The sequence below is a fragment of the Piliocolobus tephrosceles genome, chromosome 6, assembly GCF_002776525.5.
Source record: "Piliocolobus tephrosceles isolate RC106 chromosome 6, ASM277652v3, whole genome shotgun sequence".
NCBI classification, from domain to species: domain Eukaryota; kingdom Metazoa; phylum Chordata; class Mammalia; order Primates; family Cercopithecidae; genus Piliocolobus; species Piliocolobus tephrosceles.
In genome coordinates this window covers 83,263,300-83,281,294 of record NC_045439.1, presented here as the reverse complement: position 1 = coordinate 83,281,294, position 17,995 = coordinate 83,263,300, and the positions used below count along the sequence as shown (strand labels likewise).

The following is a 17,995-nucleotide window of genomic DNA, read 5'->3' as shown; positions in this document are numbered from 1 at the left end:
AAAAGTTTTCAGAAGGAAAGTATAAGAAGGCCAGAAGCACATGGATTAGGGAAGTAAACTATTATTAGGTATAAAGATTCTTTCCCGTGTCCAGTGCAGAAGAGCTGAAATCTTCATCTAAAACTCTCTAAAAAGAGGACGATTAATTAACAGCTGGTTGCCTCTTAAAAGAAAAAAAGGAGTCCTATAGTACTTTCTTATCTTTTTAGAGTAGGGGGTCTCACTCTGTCACTCAGGCTATAGTGTAGCTGCATAATCACGGCTCACTGCAGCTTGAACTCGCGGGCTCAAGTGATCCTCTCACCTCAGCCTCCCAAGCAGCTGGGACTACAGGCATGAGCCACTGCATTTGGCTCTCTATAGTACTTCTTGAAAGGACTGAATGTCTCAGTTGTCTGTGTAGTCCAGAAGGGCTCTGAGCCTCATGGCCCTAAGAACACAGCAAACGTGGCTAGGAGGGACAGTTTGAGGAGATACAACCAATCTGACAGAGGTCTGCCTTTGATTCACATGGGCTCATCTCACAGCACTAAGGAACCATGTTATAAACAACTTATTTCCTTCTGCTGTACCACTAAGCTTCGGAACAGTTAACATCTAGAATGTAATGTTCTACAGAAAAAGAGCAATTTATTTGCAGAAACGCTAAAGCAGTTTTGGCGTCAGAGAAAGGAAGTAAAATTAAGGAGAAAAAATGAGTTGGTTTTTAAGCCCAGCTTTAATGCAAGTGTAATATCTATGTCTTTTTATTTCTTTGCTTGTGATTTTTTTCAGTTAGGTTCTAATTTATAGGTTTAGTATTTTCAAATGCAGATTATTACAACACTGCCATTCATTTACTTTGATGCTTTCCCACAGAATCTCCCTTTCTATAAGCCCCTCTGAGGAACAATAGTATACCAGTAAAAATGAACAGCAGCGTCATAAAGTTTTACCTTTGAATTTCTCACTTCCAAGGACAGATTCTGAGGAGCAGCACTGGGAACTAGAGAAGCAAACAAAAAAACTTTTTTTTTTTTTAAATCACCCACACACCACCCATCATGTGATCATCTTGGCTGGACTTTAAACAAATGCAAATCTCAAACACTGATTACGTGACCAGATCTAAACTAGCTGCCAATGCCCTTATGTTGACAATACTATGTGGATGACATATGGCCATGCCTGGTTCAATTTTTAACATAAGACATTTTCTTTCTTTTTTTTTTTTTTGAGACAGTCTCGCTCTGTTGCCCAGGCTGGAGTGCAATGGCGCGATCTCGGCTCACTGCAAACTCCACCTCCTGGGTTCACGCCATTCTCCTGCCTCAGCCTCCTGAGTAGCTGGGACTACAGGCACCCACCACCACGCCCAGCTAATTTTTTGTATTTTTAGTAGAGACGGGGTTTCACCGTGTTAGCCAGGATGGTCTCGATCTCCTGACCTCGTGATCCGCCCACCTCGGCCTCCCAAAGTGCTGGGATTACAGGCTTGAGCCACCACGCCCGGCCCATAAGACACTTTCATATGGGAAAGCACCCACACCCAGGTCAGGCTGTACCTTTGAGAAGTCAGATATTTATTTCAAGGATGTATAGTGGCTCTGAACTCTTCTAAAATCTCTCAACTTTTCTAGACCTCATATGTACTCAGAACCTTAAATGCATTCTTTTGAGTATTATTGATGATGGTTTATCTTTTTTTTTTTTTTTTTTTGAGACTAAGTTTCACCCTTGTTGCCCAGGCTGGAGCACAATGGCACAATCTTGGCTCACAGCAACCTCTGCCTCCTGAGTTCAAGTGATTCTCCTGCCTCAGCCTCCTGAGTAGCTGGGATTACAGATGCCTGCTACCAAGCCTGGCTAATTTTTGTACTTTTAGTAGAGATGGGGGTTTCACCATGTTGGCCAGGCTGGTCTTGAACTCCTGACCTCAGGTGATCCAACTGCCTCGGCCTCCCAAAGTGCTGGGATTACAGGCATGAGCCACCGCATCTGGCCCTGGTCTATCTTTATCTTGGCAGACAACCATGTTTTTCTGGAATACGTCAAGTGACTGAACGGGGTAATGACATTATGGATCAAAATGAGATGTACATACATCAGTAAGCCTGGCTTTTCTTGTGGAGTTTCTAAGCTGGTTTTGAAGGCAGTTCCCAAGTAGAGCAAAGATATTTAAGCAATGACAGCTGGTAAAGTGAACCATCTGGCTTCCTGAGGCAACCAGATATCAGAAAATACTCATTTAGATGTGAGAAGTTTGGGACTGCTAGTTAAACAAACAGCCACATAACTTTAGTTCCTCACTTTTTTATTTATTTATTTTGAGACGGAGTCTCGCTCTGTCACCCAGGCTGGAGTGCAGTGGCGCCATCTCGGCTCACTGCAAGCTCCGCCTCCCAGGTTCACGCCATTCTCCTGCCTCAGCCTCCTGAGTAGCTGGGACTACAGGCGCCCACCACCACGCCCGGCTAATTTTTTTTTTTTGTATTTTTAGTGGAGACGGGGTTTCACCGTGTTAGCCAGGATGGTCTCGATCTCCTGACCTTGTGATCCGCCCGCCTCGGCCTCCCAAAGTGCTGGGATTACAGGCGTAAGCCACCGCGCCTGGCCTAGTTTCTCACTTTAGAACATAACCCAGGGTTATCTCAAAGTGTGTGGCCCACACATTCTCTAATATCTCCCTTCATATTGGTGAGAGCAAGCAAAGTAAACCGAATTTGTTTTCTCTGCTCTCACAAATTGCTGACTTTAGCCCTTCTCTCCTAATCCACTCATGGAAACCTCTCTCTTTCTGTCTCTAACATTTGGTGACCAGGTATACAACTAAGTGCCCACTGTACTATAGCTTCTGGAAGACAAAAGAATATGTCTTGCTAATTTCTGTAATTTGTGCCCAGCAAAGTGCCTTAAGCCTACACTCAGAGATTCAGGTAATGAGGGTCTAGAGTAGAACCTAGGCACATTGTGTTTTGAAAAAAGTACATTAATGATCCAGTCATCTCCATGTTAAGAAGTGACTGAGTTGCAGAGGCATCCAACATAGCTGTTATCATTGTCTTCATTACCATCATTATAGCAAAGACTTGCTGCATGGTCATTACATGGCAGGCACTTATTCCTTATAATAATCTCAGGACGGAGTTTCTATTATCATTCCCAGTTTTCTGTAGATCAGAAAACTACAGAAGAGGTAGAGGGAAGTTAACTTGTCCAAGATATTTGTTTCACCTGGTATCAGAACCAAGATTTGTGTTATTCCAAAGTGCTTCCCCTAGCCACCATGCTGAGATGTGTTCAGTTCCCACAGATACTGTAGTCAACATGCCAACACACTTAATGCAGTTAAAATTTGCCTCATGTATAGATTTAAGAGCCTACAGTAAACTTTTTTTTCCCTTAATTTTTCCCCAATATCTTGACTAACTGGCTTATGTAGTTCAGTAGCCAAGGTATAACCACCTACAGTTTGTTTTCTTTTTCCCAACTTTTTTTTTTTTAGACAGCACTCACTCTGTCACCCAGGCTGGAGTGCAGTGGTACAATCACAGCTCACTGAAGCCTTGACCTCCCTGGGCTCAGGTGATCCTCCCACCTCAGTCTCCTGAGTACTAGGATTAAAGATGTGTGCCACTCGTGCCCAGCTACTTTTCTTTTTTTTAAAGTAGAGATGGGGTTTTGTCATGTTGTCCAGGCTGGTCTTGAACTCTTGGGCTCAAGTGAGCTGCCCGACTCGGCCTCCCAAAGTGCTGAGATTACAGGCGTGAGCCACTGCACCAGACCTCCCAACTTTTTAATCCTGAAAACTGTCAAGCCCATTAGTACAATGAATGGCTATTCTTTTCAGATTCACAATTATTAATATTCTGCAACCTCTGCTTTATTTATCTTACTCTATGTATATGTACACAGATTTATCTCTCTACATATTACTTCTGAATCATATGAGAGATGACTGCAGTCATTATACTTCACTCCAAAATTCTGCAGTGTGTATCGCCACATATCTCCTATGAACAAGGACATCCTCCAACAAAATGCACAATACAAAAATCACACTCAGAAATTTTAACACAAAAATATTATCTAATATAGCTAGTAACATCTAATATTTACTACTGCCTAATACTGTAAGTATCTAACATTAAGTAATTACACCAATAGTGTCCTTTATGGCTGTTTTTTTTTATGTCCAGATGCAGGATCCAAAGATCATACATATTTTATTTCATATGTCTTTACTCTTCTTTAATCTAGATTCTAGAATGATTCCTCAACCTTTTTTTTCTTTCACAAAACTAATATATTTTGAGAATCCAAGTCAGTTAAAATAAAAAATTTTTTTTGCAGAACTTCCCTCAATTGGGATGTGTCTCATTGTTTCATCATGATCAGATTCAAGTTAAATATTTTTGGGACTAATACAACAGAAGTAATATTGTGTCTTCCTCCACATATCACATAAGGAGGCACGTGATGTCAGCCTGTTCTTTTACTGGTGATGTTAAGTTTGACTATTTTCTTAAGGGAGTTTAGCTTCTAAAGCATGTGTGTTTATATAAGAGCTGTATACACATAAATAAATTTTAAAAAAAGACATTTTTCTAAAACATTAGATTTAGCTGAGTTTCATGAAACAACATATACCCTTAGTAAGTGCAATGAACTCTAATCTTTTCTGTTCTATTCTAAAAATATACATATTTTTAAATGCTGGTTTTGACCTACTTAATCTCTTTGGCAAGCTGTAGTTCAAAAAACACTGCTCTAGGTCATGGGTATGTATATAACTTAATTTAGAAATTCAGTCACAGGTGAGAAATACAACAGTCATAAATATGGAGGAACTAGAAAGACTAATTTGGCATGCAAATATGATTGCTAAGTAGAACAAGGCTAGTCTTCCAAAAGCCCTGGAATGGTCTGTGTTATGAACAAGCACTAGTATTTACTTACACAAAAGCTTCTGCTAAAAATATAAATGCTGAGAGCCTACTCAGTAAGAGGCACTTTATGTTCTATGCTTTCTCACTGAATCTTTACAGCAACTCAATGAAGTTAGTATTATCTACATTTTACATGTAAAGAAAGGTGTTCAGACTTTACTAAAGTCGTATTACCAGAAAGAGGTAGAACTGGGATCTGAACTGAATCTTCTAGACATCAAAGCCCATATCTTACAAGTAAACCACTAGGGGCACCAAGTGTGGTATATTGTTCCAGAGGAAGAAAGACTCACCATCTGACAATGTTCGAACAGCAACATCTTGTGTGGAGACTCCAGGACCATGTTTATTGTAGGCCACCACTCGGAAACTATACTCTGTATATTTTTTCAACCCATTAATGGTGAAAGAGTGACTTGAAACATCAACATCCTTGAATAAAATAAAACATTTTATACATATACAACTCAAGCCAAAAGAAAAGCTGAAAATTAAAGAATTAGCTATACAAATTCTATATTCTACATGAAACAGATTTTATCCCTTTTACATAAGGTTCTTTAATAGTCAAAGCAGATTAATCACAAACTGACAATTTACTTAGAAATACTGCTTGATGTTCAGTGACCGCTGCTGGTAAAAACTACACAATAAATCTTGGTACAAAGAAATAGAATCTGTCAACTTTTCATTTCCTATATATCTTTTTCTCCCTCAAATTTCCAGTCAAGCAACTATTGAGGTTTGGAAATATATTTCGACTTTACTATTCCAATCAATGGTTTGAAAAGTTGCTTCACTTCATACCTGTTCTTTATCTGTCCCCTTTTCCATGTAGTACAATTTATAATTCTGAATTTCCCCATTGCCAGACACTGGTGTTTCCCACGTAACAGTGATGGAGGTAGGCGAGGTTGCATATGCACGAATGTTAGGTGCTGGGCCAGGGAGCTGAACTAGAAAGAAAAGTTTGAGATAGCAAGATATAAATGAAATGCTACACTCCTCAATAACCGTTCTTGGCAATACTGTCATATTGGCCATATTTTTAAAATAATAGAAGCTAAGAAAACAATGGATTTGATTGAAGTGGTTTTAGAATAATATATAAACACATCGTCCTTTTTATGATTCAAATCAAAGCCAGAAATTACATTGAAAAACTTTCCTTGTGGTTTATAAAATCCCAGTTTTGCAGTGGGCCTACATAAGACATATAAGGCAACCACCACAGAAAGAGATCCTTCTTTTGTCGGGCACTGTGGTAGGCACTAGGGATACAATGATGAAGAGACTCCTGCCCACAAAGAACTCCCAGTCTAGCAGGAAAGTCAGACACATAAACAGTTACAAAAAACGTCTTAAGTGCTAACAGATTTAGGTAATGGTCATAACAAAAACAGAAAGACGAGAGAGTACACAATTCTGCTTTGGGAGGAGTTTGGGAGGGAAAAGGAGGATTGGTGAAGAATTCTTGGAGTCAAGCAAAATGAACATTTTCCTCAGATACCAAGGGGAAAATCATTCCAGTCAATGGGGGTCAATAGGGAGAACACACAAAAAGACAGTGTTAAGTGGTTCAGCTTGGTTGAAACAGAGTGGATATGGGAGACAGAATGTTGAAAACAATGACTGATCAGATAGTGAAGAACCCTCTAATGTCCTGCTATTGAAGCTCACATTTTCTCTAGTAGGTGTTAGGTAACTACTGAAAAATTATGAGCAGGAGCATGACATGATCAGATCTGTGTTTAGAAAAGACATGTGAACACATGTATGGAAGAAAACAGTAAAGGAACAAGAGTAGATAAAAGAATAATAATTGTAAAACAGCTCCCATTTATTGAATGGTTACAGTCAGTCAAGCACTAAATACTTGACATGTATTTTCTCATATAATCTTTGCACTAAACCAAATGAGATAAATATTATCATCCTCATTTACAGGTGAGGTTATGAAGTTAACAATCTTTCCCAAGTGATGGGAAAGTTAGCTCGTGGTGGACCCAGGAGTCGAGTACTTGCTGATTCTAAAACATGGGCTCAAGAGGACCCTTCAGGAGATGATTACAATATCCATAACAGGATGCATGTGACTGGAGGCCTGGATCACTGGCTGACTGCTTAAGTGTCTAGCTGGCTCTGTCTCCTACAATGGCTCACATACCTACCCTTTTACTATATTCTTTTTGTTTGATTGACAGGTTCCAGTTCCAATTTATACACAAATCCTGTGTAGCTGTCTATGCCTACACTTTGGTAGACATCTATATTTGAAAACATTTCTCTGGCACTAGTGTTTCTGTAATTCATTAGATTTAAAAACGGGAAGGGAAAAAAAACTAACAAAATGTAAAACAAACTGGCTTTCCTGAATAACAGCACCATAGCTTAAGATTAATTTTGCTACCAAAGTAGAGAAATCTGAATATGGTTACTCTAACAGTTGTTTGCTTTAGTTATGAATCATGTTACTCACTTAAGTTAAGGGCGCATTTTGTGCAGCCTGACAGGTGGGATTTGTCACACTTCTGCTGCTATGGGAAACTTTCCTCTAACTTATTAAAGGAGAAGAAAAACAAAACAGTCCCTAAATTCTCTTGAAATCATTTTCAATATATTCATTGGCCAAGTGTAGGCAAATATGATCCTAAAAAAGGTGCTAATGAATTCTTTCATTTCAGCTGTACAGTGGCATAATAAATGGAAAAAATGTTAAGTTGGTTTGTGAAACTAAATATGTAAAATATTTTCCAAGGGCTGGTTCCAACATTTGTGCCTCCCCCACACAAGCTGAACACCTCCAGATGAAATGCAAATCTCTCTTCAGAAACTGCTTCTCTTTTGCCAAAACATGTTAGTCTCTTCTCCATCCCTAAAATACCCTCACCAGAACCTGTTGCCCCTTCTACCTATATTCTTGTAACTATTTTCTTTTAGCCAAACTCCTTGAATAAATGGTTGTGCTTCCTACTTTCCTTAAGGTGATAACACATCACACTGTTGTCTATGGTACCAGACCATAAGCTCCTTGTGGACAGAAGTCAAGTCCTACTCATCTTTACAGCCTGACTGCCTAACAATTACCTCCTGACTGCCTAACACAGTGGCTGACACATGGTGGGCACTCAATAAATCCACTCTTCTTCACCCCTTTTCTTTCATCTCTAAATTTGACAATGACCTTCCCAGTGGTTCTCAACAATTTGACATATGAAGTGAAATGATAATGAAAACTACAGATTCTTTCCAAGGGAAATGTGAGTATGTACAGACTCAAAGATTTATTTTCATGTAGTTTCAGAAGGTTTACAGCCTCAGGATAGGACCCTTGCATTTCCTTCATTTTCATCATGACTTACCTTGCATGTGCACTGTTAGATTCTATTTCTGGGATTTGGGTCATGCAAATTCCTTCCCACAATAAGCTTGCTCTGAGTCAAATGCCTCAAGGCCAGCCTCAGGTCTCATCTTTCCCTAGGATCCTGCCTTGACTTTTCTATCTTTTACAGTAAGTTTTCTCTATTCTGTATCCTAGTATCTTTCACGAATGATGCTTCTGTATGAAAGCTGATGAAGGATAACTGAGCTTGAAACCTAATAGAGTATTCCTGCTCTTGTCTGAACATAGATAACTGTAAAATTCAACATCCTGCCTGTAATGAGAACACACTCTTCCCTTAAATCAACCCCCTGACTCTGTGATGGCCCTCTTGTTCTTGACTGGGTTTGATTCATATCTTCAATCTCTGTCACTGAGATGATGAAAGGTCTCCTATCTTGCCTGCTCCTTCTTTAAGGGAAGAAGACCTAGCTTGTTCATCCCTGCATCTCCAGTATCTTGCACATTACCTGGTATAGGGGATATTCAATAAATATTTGACAGGTGAGTGATTTGCCATGGCATTAGAAAGTGAAGTTCCACAGCTTCTTGACTTATTCTACCCATCAGGTAAAGTTCTTAAATTATTTCTATAGTTCCACTGGTAAAGTCATTTAATCTGTTTAGTTGCCTGGTCAGTAGCCTCTACAAATATATCTAAAATACTCTCTACTTAAAGTAAAATATTTTATTATTACTGGAGGTTTTTAATACAGAAAAACTAATGCTGTTAATAATAAAAGTAGACTGAAGAATATACCGAGGAAAAACAACTTGTGCTAAGAGAAGGCAAAAGTCTAGACAGAAACCTCAAGTAGGAAAAGCATTCATTAAGATTTGGCTGCTTCTAATTTTGGGCCTATAGTTTACAACCCACACGTAAGATATACAACACATTTATACTATAAATAAACCCGACTGACACTCAAGTCACAGAAAATCTTAGAAATGTAATTAGAAGTAACCCTATGTAGCACAAAAGACCACAGGTCCAAAATAAAGCCTCAAGGAGATTCTAAAGAGCATGGTATGCCTAAAGATAGACAATCCAGTTAAGAACAATCATTAAATACCTACTTCATGTGCAAGGCATTACATTAGACACTGTGGGAAATGTAAAGATGACAAAGGCTCTGTCTTTGCTATAAAGTCAGCAAGATAAGTTCATAATCATAACTGAAGGAAGAATGTAATAAATACCTTAGAACTGTGGAGATAACAATATTAGAGGAAAGATTCTAGAAGGCATCTGAGCTAAGTGTTAAAGGGTCAGTAAAATATGAACATGTAGAAAAGCATCAACAGAAGTATATTGTCTCATACTATTTGCTTTTTTTTTTTTTTTTTTAAGACGGAGTCTCACTCTATCACCCAGGCTGGAGTGCATTGTTGCGATCTCGGCTCACTGCAACCTCCGCCTCCTGGGCTCAGGTGATTCTCCTGCCTCAGCTATTCTCCCGAGTAGCTGGGATTACAGGCACTCACTACCATGCCCAGTTAATTTTTGTATTTTTAGTAGAAACGGGGTTTCACCATGTTGGCCAGGCTGGTCTAGAAAACCTGACCTCAGGGGATCCGCTTGCCTCAGCCTCCCAAAGTGCTTGGATTACAGGCATGAGCCACCATGCCTGGCCCTATTTGCTGTTTTTGGATGTAAATTAATTTTGTCTCCAATAATTGATAAGGGCCCTGAAGGTAAGGAACTGTTATCTTCTGCTCCCCTATGGTGTGCGAGGCTAAACAAAGGCAGGACTTCAGAAAGGTCTACCTCTAGGGGGTGCTGACAGACAGGTGGAAGACTTACCCTCAGGTTGCGTTTCTACTCGCAGTGGAGCTGAACTCTCTCCGGAGCCATGCTTATTTTGAGCCATAACTCTAAAGATGTACACAGTCGCTGGCATTAGGTTTTGAATGGTTACCTGCATTTCTCCTGGGCGACTGGTATTCTCAACACGTTCCCTTTAGACAAAGAAGGATTTGCAGAGAAATAGCATCAATTAGGAATATTTCTAGAATGTACAGTTTCATTTTCCACTCTACATGAAAATCTATCAGTTTTAAGTCAAATTAGCTCTCAGACAGTGAAGCTTCTGGGGGTAGGACAGTGCAAAGAAGATAGGGACTGGCAAAAGAGCAAGGGCATATGTATCTGACAAGCTGGTGATGTTCTTGCTGAAATGTTACTGATATTGCTGACCATAATCACGACTTCCTTTCAGAGAAGACACAGGGCTCTTCTCAATGCCATTTCAAATGGGGCAGCTAGTCATTCACTTTCTAGGCTTTAGAAATCACTGAGTTTTAGGGAAATTGATGGAAGGTGGATATTGGTATGACCTAATGATATTTCACAGAAAATATTAAAGAATGCTGTGTATATTCTGGATAAGAGACTCTCAATAAAAAGAATGCTAGAGGTTACCACTTTTTAAAATTGGAAATAAAAACGTTAAACATTTAAATAAATCCTAGTGTAACCCAGTCTATAAAATAAGCTGATTATAATACTGATTTTTATAATTTATTTTTTAAAATTAACACTACTTCAATGATTTTGAAGCTGATATGAAATGATATGAAATGTCTGACAAATTTTATCACAAACAACTCAAATCCAGTGGTCTAGTATTAAATATCATGAGATGAAAACTTAAAACCAGTTATTTAGGTTCTTCACTAAAGGTGGCTTCTACGTTCTGTCTTGGGGTCTGTGTGACCAACACAGGTCCACAAACATGCTCAGTCTATTGTACTCACTAGAATGAAAACCAGATTGTATAATCAAGAGTTTTCAACAAATATTGTGAAGGAATTTGTTTTAGACAAACAGTTGGCTTTTAGGAACTGTCATTCATGTGAGGAAAGAGCTATACCTGTCTTGAGAAAGTAATTAAAGAGCCTCAAACTACTCCATTGAAGAAATTATTCTAATTTATTGAATTAAAATCCTTACTTTAAAATACTGGTAATTTGTCTTGAAATTGCAGATTAAAATTTGTTTAGGTCTAATGACCATATGCCAATTTGTCTGATTGTAAGTATTTGCATTGCGGAGAAGTGCTTTTCAGTAATTTTCTATAGTTCTTTAAGTTACTTTATTTTAACTAAAAAATCCAACAGTAGTACCCACATAATATTTACAGAGGATTTTTTTCTCTATAATCAGCTAGGTCCCTGGAAAAGAATACTGTGGTAACAAATTATCTTTCAGAGATACTTGAGATACCTAAAAATACTATTTTATCTTCAGCTAAATCTCTCAATCACAAGATTTACAAGGAAGGATCAACTGATTTCTTACAATTTAAGGTTTCTGACACTTGGTCTGATCACAGATGATCCCTGTCTTAAAGGGAAGTACAGCTGATGCTTGAACAACACAGGTTTGAACTGTGCAGGTCCACTTATAAGCGGATATTTTTCAACAGAAGTTACACCGAGTGTGCCTGCCTTTCCTGCCCTGCTTCCATTTCCTCCACCTCTTCTGCCTCTGCTACTCCTGAGATAATAAGACTGACCCCTTTTCTTCTTCCTCCTCCTCTTCAGCTTACTCAACCTGAAAGTGAAGACCTTTAGGATGATCTACTTTCACTTAATGTACAATAAATATTTTCTCTTAAGATTTTTTGTTTGTTTGTTTTGAGACAGGGTCTCACTCTGTCACCTAGGCTGGAGTGCTCTGGTGTGATCTCGGCTCACTGAAGCCTCCACCTCCTGGGTTCAAGGGATTCTCGTGACCTGGCCTCCAGGATAGCTGGGACTATAGGTGTGCACCACCACACCTGGCTAAGTTTTGTGTTTTTAGTAGAGACAAAGTTTTGCCATGTTGGCTAAGCTGGTCTCAAACTCCTGGCCTCAGGTGATCCACCAGCCTCAGCCTCCCAAAGTGCTGGGACTACAAGCATGAACTACCGCACCTGGTCCCTTATGATTTTTTTAATAACATTTTTCCCTAGCTTACTTTACTGCAAGAATACAGTATATAATACATATAACATAAAAATATACACTGTTGATGTTATTGGCAAGGCTTCCAGTCAACAGTAGGCTACTAGTAGTTAAGTTCTGGGGAGTCAACTATATTGTATTTTACACTAAACTAAAGGCTCTCTGAGAGAGTACAGATCAGGTCTCTTTTGTTAACCCTATACAGAAAAGTTGAAACAAGTTTTCTTCTACAAAGACACAGGAGGGGGACTACTTTACTTTAAACTGAAGTAGAAGACTGTCTCATTCATGTTCGTGTACCATAGAAGCACTTAGCAGAATGGTCACACAGGGAAGCTGCATCACAAATATACACTGAATGAATAAAGGAAAATCTGCCTTCTGATATGTAAATCTCATGTAGTAATATCATATATGTAATTTTTGTTTGTTTCTATGTGAAAGGGAAAAAAATGGGAGAAATAGGTGAAGTTTACTAATACCTAAATCAAATTTCTAAAGAAGTATTACCATTAAAAAAAAAAAAGTCAGTCATAGGTGATCTGACACCATTGGTCTGAGGTCCCAGAACCAAGTTAATATGCAGGAAAAAATCCTTGGTTTTGGGATAAGATTCAAGAAGCATTTGAAGCAATAATTCTCATAAGTATGTGGGGTTACAGTGGGACTTAGAATGTGAAAGCTGAGAGTTAAAGGGGAAAGAAAAAGGCACACTTTATAGAAAGCAAGCACTGGGCTGGAAGTTAGGAGATGAAATTCTAGTTCTAGCAATGCTACTAGCTTACAAGGAAAAGTCACTAATGTTTTCTGGGCCTCACTTTCTTTCTTTCCTTTTTTTTTTTCTTTTTTTTTGAGCGGAGTCTCACTCTGTCACCCAGGCTGGAGTGCAGTGGCACAATCTTGGCTCACTGCAAGCTCTGCCTCCTGGGTTTACACCATTCTCCGGCCTTAGCCTCCCGAGTAGCTGGGACTTACAGGCACCCACCACCATGCCCGGCTAATTTTTTGTATTTTTAATAGAGATGGGGTTTCACCGTGTTGGCCAGGATGGTCTCGATCTCCTGACCTCATGATCCGCCTGCCTTGGCCTCCCAAAGTGCTGGGATTACAGGTGTGAGCCACGGCGCCCGGCCTGGGCCTCACTTTCTTTATGTGTTAAATGAAAAAATGAGACAGGGTGGGCAAACTTTTTCTTAAAGGGCCTGGTAGTAAATATTTATAGGGCAAGAGGCAAAATGGAGGATATTATATAGTTACCTATGTAATATTTCAAATGTAACTATTTAAAAATGTAAAAACTATTCTTAGCTCTGGGGCCATAAAAATAAATAACTGCCCCAATTTGGCACAGTGTCAAGGGTTTGCTAACCCCTTGACTAGACTAACAGATCTCTAAGTCTTCAATCCATCTTTAAAGTGCTATAAATAGCAGGAATACCTTACTTTCCACTTCTCACTTAATGGTTAATATAGAAAAGTACTGCTTTTTTAAGAAAGATGAAATTTTCATAGCTGAAAAGGCAGAAAGAAAGGACCCTCTGAAATCTCTGGCAACTCAGGTACCCAAAAGAATTACAGCTCATGACCAAGGTATATGGTGCCACCTGGTGGCTAAACTTTCAAATGCAGGAAGTGGGTGAATTTGTAAATACAGGTAGTGGCATACATTCTCACATTTAATTCTTACTACACATCTGGGAAGTAAATATATTACCCTTGTTTTTTAGATCAGAAAATTTAAGCTGATAAACGTTAATAAGAAAGTTTTGTTTATATAACAATTAGCCAGGTTATAGTCTTATGACTTAAAAGAATTAACTTCTCCTTCATTGCCTCTATTGAGAAATGACAAAGTAATGAAGCAACAAAAAACTATTATGGTCTCCCAAATCTTCCTTTTAGATATTTCCCAAATTCGTCCTATCCACTTCAAGTCGCTGCTTTCACCTTCATCCAAGCCGACAACTAGCACATATCCAGGCTAACATAATTACTACCCCGTTTTGTCTCCCTGACTCTATTTTTTCTCTCCTTTAATCTTGGGTAGTGTTCCCAAAGTACTGTTTAGTAAAATCACAGTGTGTAACTTTCTTAACAGTCTAAAATGGTCCCTTCTTATCTGATTATGTCCAAATTCTCACTGGCATTCCAGCATCTGGCTCCAAACGTCCACTTTATTCTAATCTCTTACTAATTTCTGCCAAAACCTCTGGGCCAGTTTGGCCAGCTTTCTTGCCTTTGCATCCTTCTCACAGCATACACACAGATGGCCTTACCGTGCACTTTCTCCTCCTTTACATACACTCGTCATGCCCACCTGCCTCTGCCAATTCAACTTCTGTATCTCTTCCAACTACAGATTTGTTTACTAATCATTCCTGCTTACTCCAACCCATAATCTATCATAAAATTTAAATAGGTGAGTCTCATTAAAAACATTTAAATATAAAAGTACATATAGTTAAAAAAAAAAACAAGTCTCAGTTCTCTTTTGTCAAAACCTGTCCTGCCCTGAGAGCTGACTGTGGCACATATTGACGCATATCTCACCAGACAGTCTCCATGCCAGGGTTTCTCACCCTTGGCACTACTGAGACATTGGGCAGGATAATTCTTTGTTGTGGGACTGTCCTGTGTGTGGCAGGATGTTCATTAGCATCCCTGGCCTCTACCCACTAGATGTCAGTAAGTACTTCCCTCATCCCAGCTATGACAACCAAAAAAAAAAGAAAAAAAAAAAGAAAAAAAACGCAGCCAGGCATTGCCAAATATCCCCTGAGGGATGAAGGGGCGAAACTGTTGCTGGTTAAGGATCACTGCTTTACACATTTACATAGACATCAAAATGTGCAGACAGGTCATTTAAAAAAACTGCTGCACCATACTTACATGTATACATACAGTCATGCACCGCTTAACAACGGGGACATGTTCTGACAAATGCATCACGTGATTTCATCGTGTGACCATCACAGAATGCACTTATGCAAACCTTGATGGTATAGCTCAGAGTATATCCCACACACCTAGGCTGTATGGGACAGCCTATTGCTCCCAGGCTACGAACCTGCACGTTACTATACTGAATGTTACTGTACTGAACACTGTAGGCAATGGGAACATAATGGCAACTGTCTATATGTCTAAACACAGAAAAGGTACAGTAAAAAGACAGTGGTATAATCTTATGGGATCACCATTGTATACGCAGTCTGTCTGACTGAAGCATTGTTACGTGATGCACGACTGTATATTATGTGCCCATTCTTCTACCAGTGGATATTTACATAGTCTCCTTTTATAATCTTGCAAACAATGCTATAAATAAACGTGTTTGTATGAGGGCCCAATGCATACACATATCTGTATGTCTTACAGGACAGTTACCTAGAAGTGTGATGGAAGGCTATGTATATTTAAAATATGTTAAAATTCTGCCATATCACCTTCCCTAGACTATTCTAATTTATACTGCCACCAATAACCTAGAGTGGTTTCCTCCTAGCTGTCAACTCATTGAACATTGGATATTATCAACTTAAAATTTTTGCTAGCTTTATAGATGAAAAATGATAACTTGGCCAGGCACAGTGGCTCATGCCTGTAATTCCAGCACTTTGGGAGGCCGAGGTGGATCACCTGAGGTCAGGAGTCCAATACCAGCCTGGCCAACGTGGTGAAACCCTATCTCTACTAAAAATACAAAAATTAGCCAGGCGTGGTGGCAGGCACCTGTAATCCCAGCTACTTGGGAGGCTGAGGCAGGAGAATCGCTAGAACCTGAGAAGTGGAGGCCGCAGTGAGCCAAGATCGTGCCACTGCACTCCAGCCTGGGTGACCCAGTGAGACTTTGTCTCAAACAAACAAACAAAAAACCCTCATCATTTTGCTTCCAAGATTGCCTGCAATGGTGAAAACCTTTTTTTTTTTTTTTTTTTTTTTAACTCTAATGGGCTTTCCAGTACTATGAATCATCTGCTTGTATTATCTGTCTCTTGGGATATCTTTTACTTATAATTTGTAGCTTTGTTACTGTTTCCTGCTATGGTTTCCCGATTTGCAGTCTCCCTTTAAAAGCCCTTTCTTGTTCTCCAAATGATAAAAATCATTTCTACATTTTCTTCTAATATGTTTATAGATTTAAAAAATATTTATCTCTTAATCCATCTATAATTTAAGACACAGATATAACTTTTATTTTTCCCACCAAATGATTAATCAATCTCAACATGATTACTTGAATTATCTATTATTTCTCCACTGATTGAAATTAATGTATTTACTTAATAAATATTTACTGAGTGTTACTAAATACCAGGCTGTTCCAGGTGCTGGAGAACACTATTGAACAAGACAGACAGAATAAATAAGCCGATAAAAGAGACAATTTCAGAGAGTAATGAGCGCTCTCAAAAAAAAAAAAAAACAAAAAAACAAAAAAACCCCAAATAAAAAGCGAAACAAAAATACCACACACATACCAAAAAATGGGTGATGTGACAGCAGTGGTGTTCTGGTGAATGTTTAACAACTGGCTCTGGTTTGTAGCATTTGTCACTGTAAATACTCCCACCGTGCCCAATTTCAAGCTGCCAAGTCATGTCATTAGGTTTGCAAAATTTCCCGAGCATTTAACAATTAGCTTGGGAACAAGCTGGCTCTGATACCCCACTGTGTGACAGTCACCGAGGGGCTAAGTTTGGGTTGGTATTCAGGGAAGGCCTGAGGAGATGTCATCTAAGGATGACAGATAAGAAGCCAGATGTAATTAATGTGAGGAAAATGCATTTCTGGTAGAAGGCACAGTAAGAGCAAAACACCTATTGTAGAAATAAAGCTTATTACACAGAATTACTAAATGGCTTCTTTCTTCTGTGACAGCTTATGAGATTTGCCATGAGATTTCAAAATCTATTGAAGATATTTTAATGGTGATATTGAAACTTGCCGTTCGTTGGGAATGTCTTATCTTTTTTATGTATAGAACTGTTTTCCTACCCTTGTAAAACTCAGAACATACAGTATAGCATTCAGGTAACTCCATCCATTGGTCTTCAATTATGTGTCACTTAGACTTCTTGAGAGTATTAAAGAAAGGGTCCTGCACTTGCTGAACTTGCCAGTCTGGTATTAACTATAATATACATCAACTATAAGCATGCTAATGGAAATGTAAGCTTTAGCTGATGTGTTAGTGCTCCTACTAAAACAGGTATCTTAGCTTTCTTACTCTGGTTGGAAGAGCACAGTGAAGGAATTTACTCAGCAATGTGTGAACAGTCAGCATGTGCCATGGTTCCTTCCAAAGAGTTTATAATCCGGTTGGGAAAACAGCTTAAATACATGTAACATAATTGAAGAATAACAGCTTAAGGTAGTAAAAGATCACATATTACCACAATCAAGTGCCAATATTAGGGATACAAACACACGTACAAGGGAAACACTCTATGTGCTGAAAAGGTGGGGAAAGCTTTTTGAGAACTTAATAGGGCTTAACCTGGGCCAAGAAGGATTAACTGAATTTACCTTTAGCTGAGAAAGGGGCAAGGGGGAAGTGACTGAAGAGGAAATACTGGAAAAAAAGGCTATAGTGATTAGACTGGTTTCACTAGAAAGTCAGTTACATTGGGAAAAAAGGAAAAGCAAGTTGGACAGATAAAGTGAAGCCAGCCTGTGGCATAAAGCAGCCTGGACATTATGGATCTTCTCCTATGAGCAATGTGAGCTCCTGAGG

General features: G+C 39.0%; 1 protein-coding gene across 4 annotated transcripts in view; it reads right to left on the bottom strand.

The window, feature by feature from the left end:
• The window catches only part of NEO1 (neogenin 1), a 249,870-nt gene that overhangs the window by 50,746 nt on the left and 181,129 nt on the right, over nt 1–17,995 (bottom strand). For all 4 annotated transcript variants that reach the window (XM_023193105.2, XM_023193108.1, XM_023193107.1 and 1 more), the window contains exons 9-12: nt 10,115–10,269; nt 5,736–5,884; nt 5,222–5,360; nt 936–985 (exon numbers count right to left, since the gene is read on the bottom strand). In XM_023193105.2, coding sequence (XP_023048873.1) covers nt 936–985; nt 5,222–5,360; nt 5,736–5,884; nt 10,115–10,269 — 493 coding nt within the window. The remainder of the gene's footprint in view (nt 1–935; nt 986–5,221; nt 5,361–5,735; nt 5,885–10,114; nt 10,270–17,995) is intronic.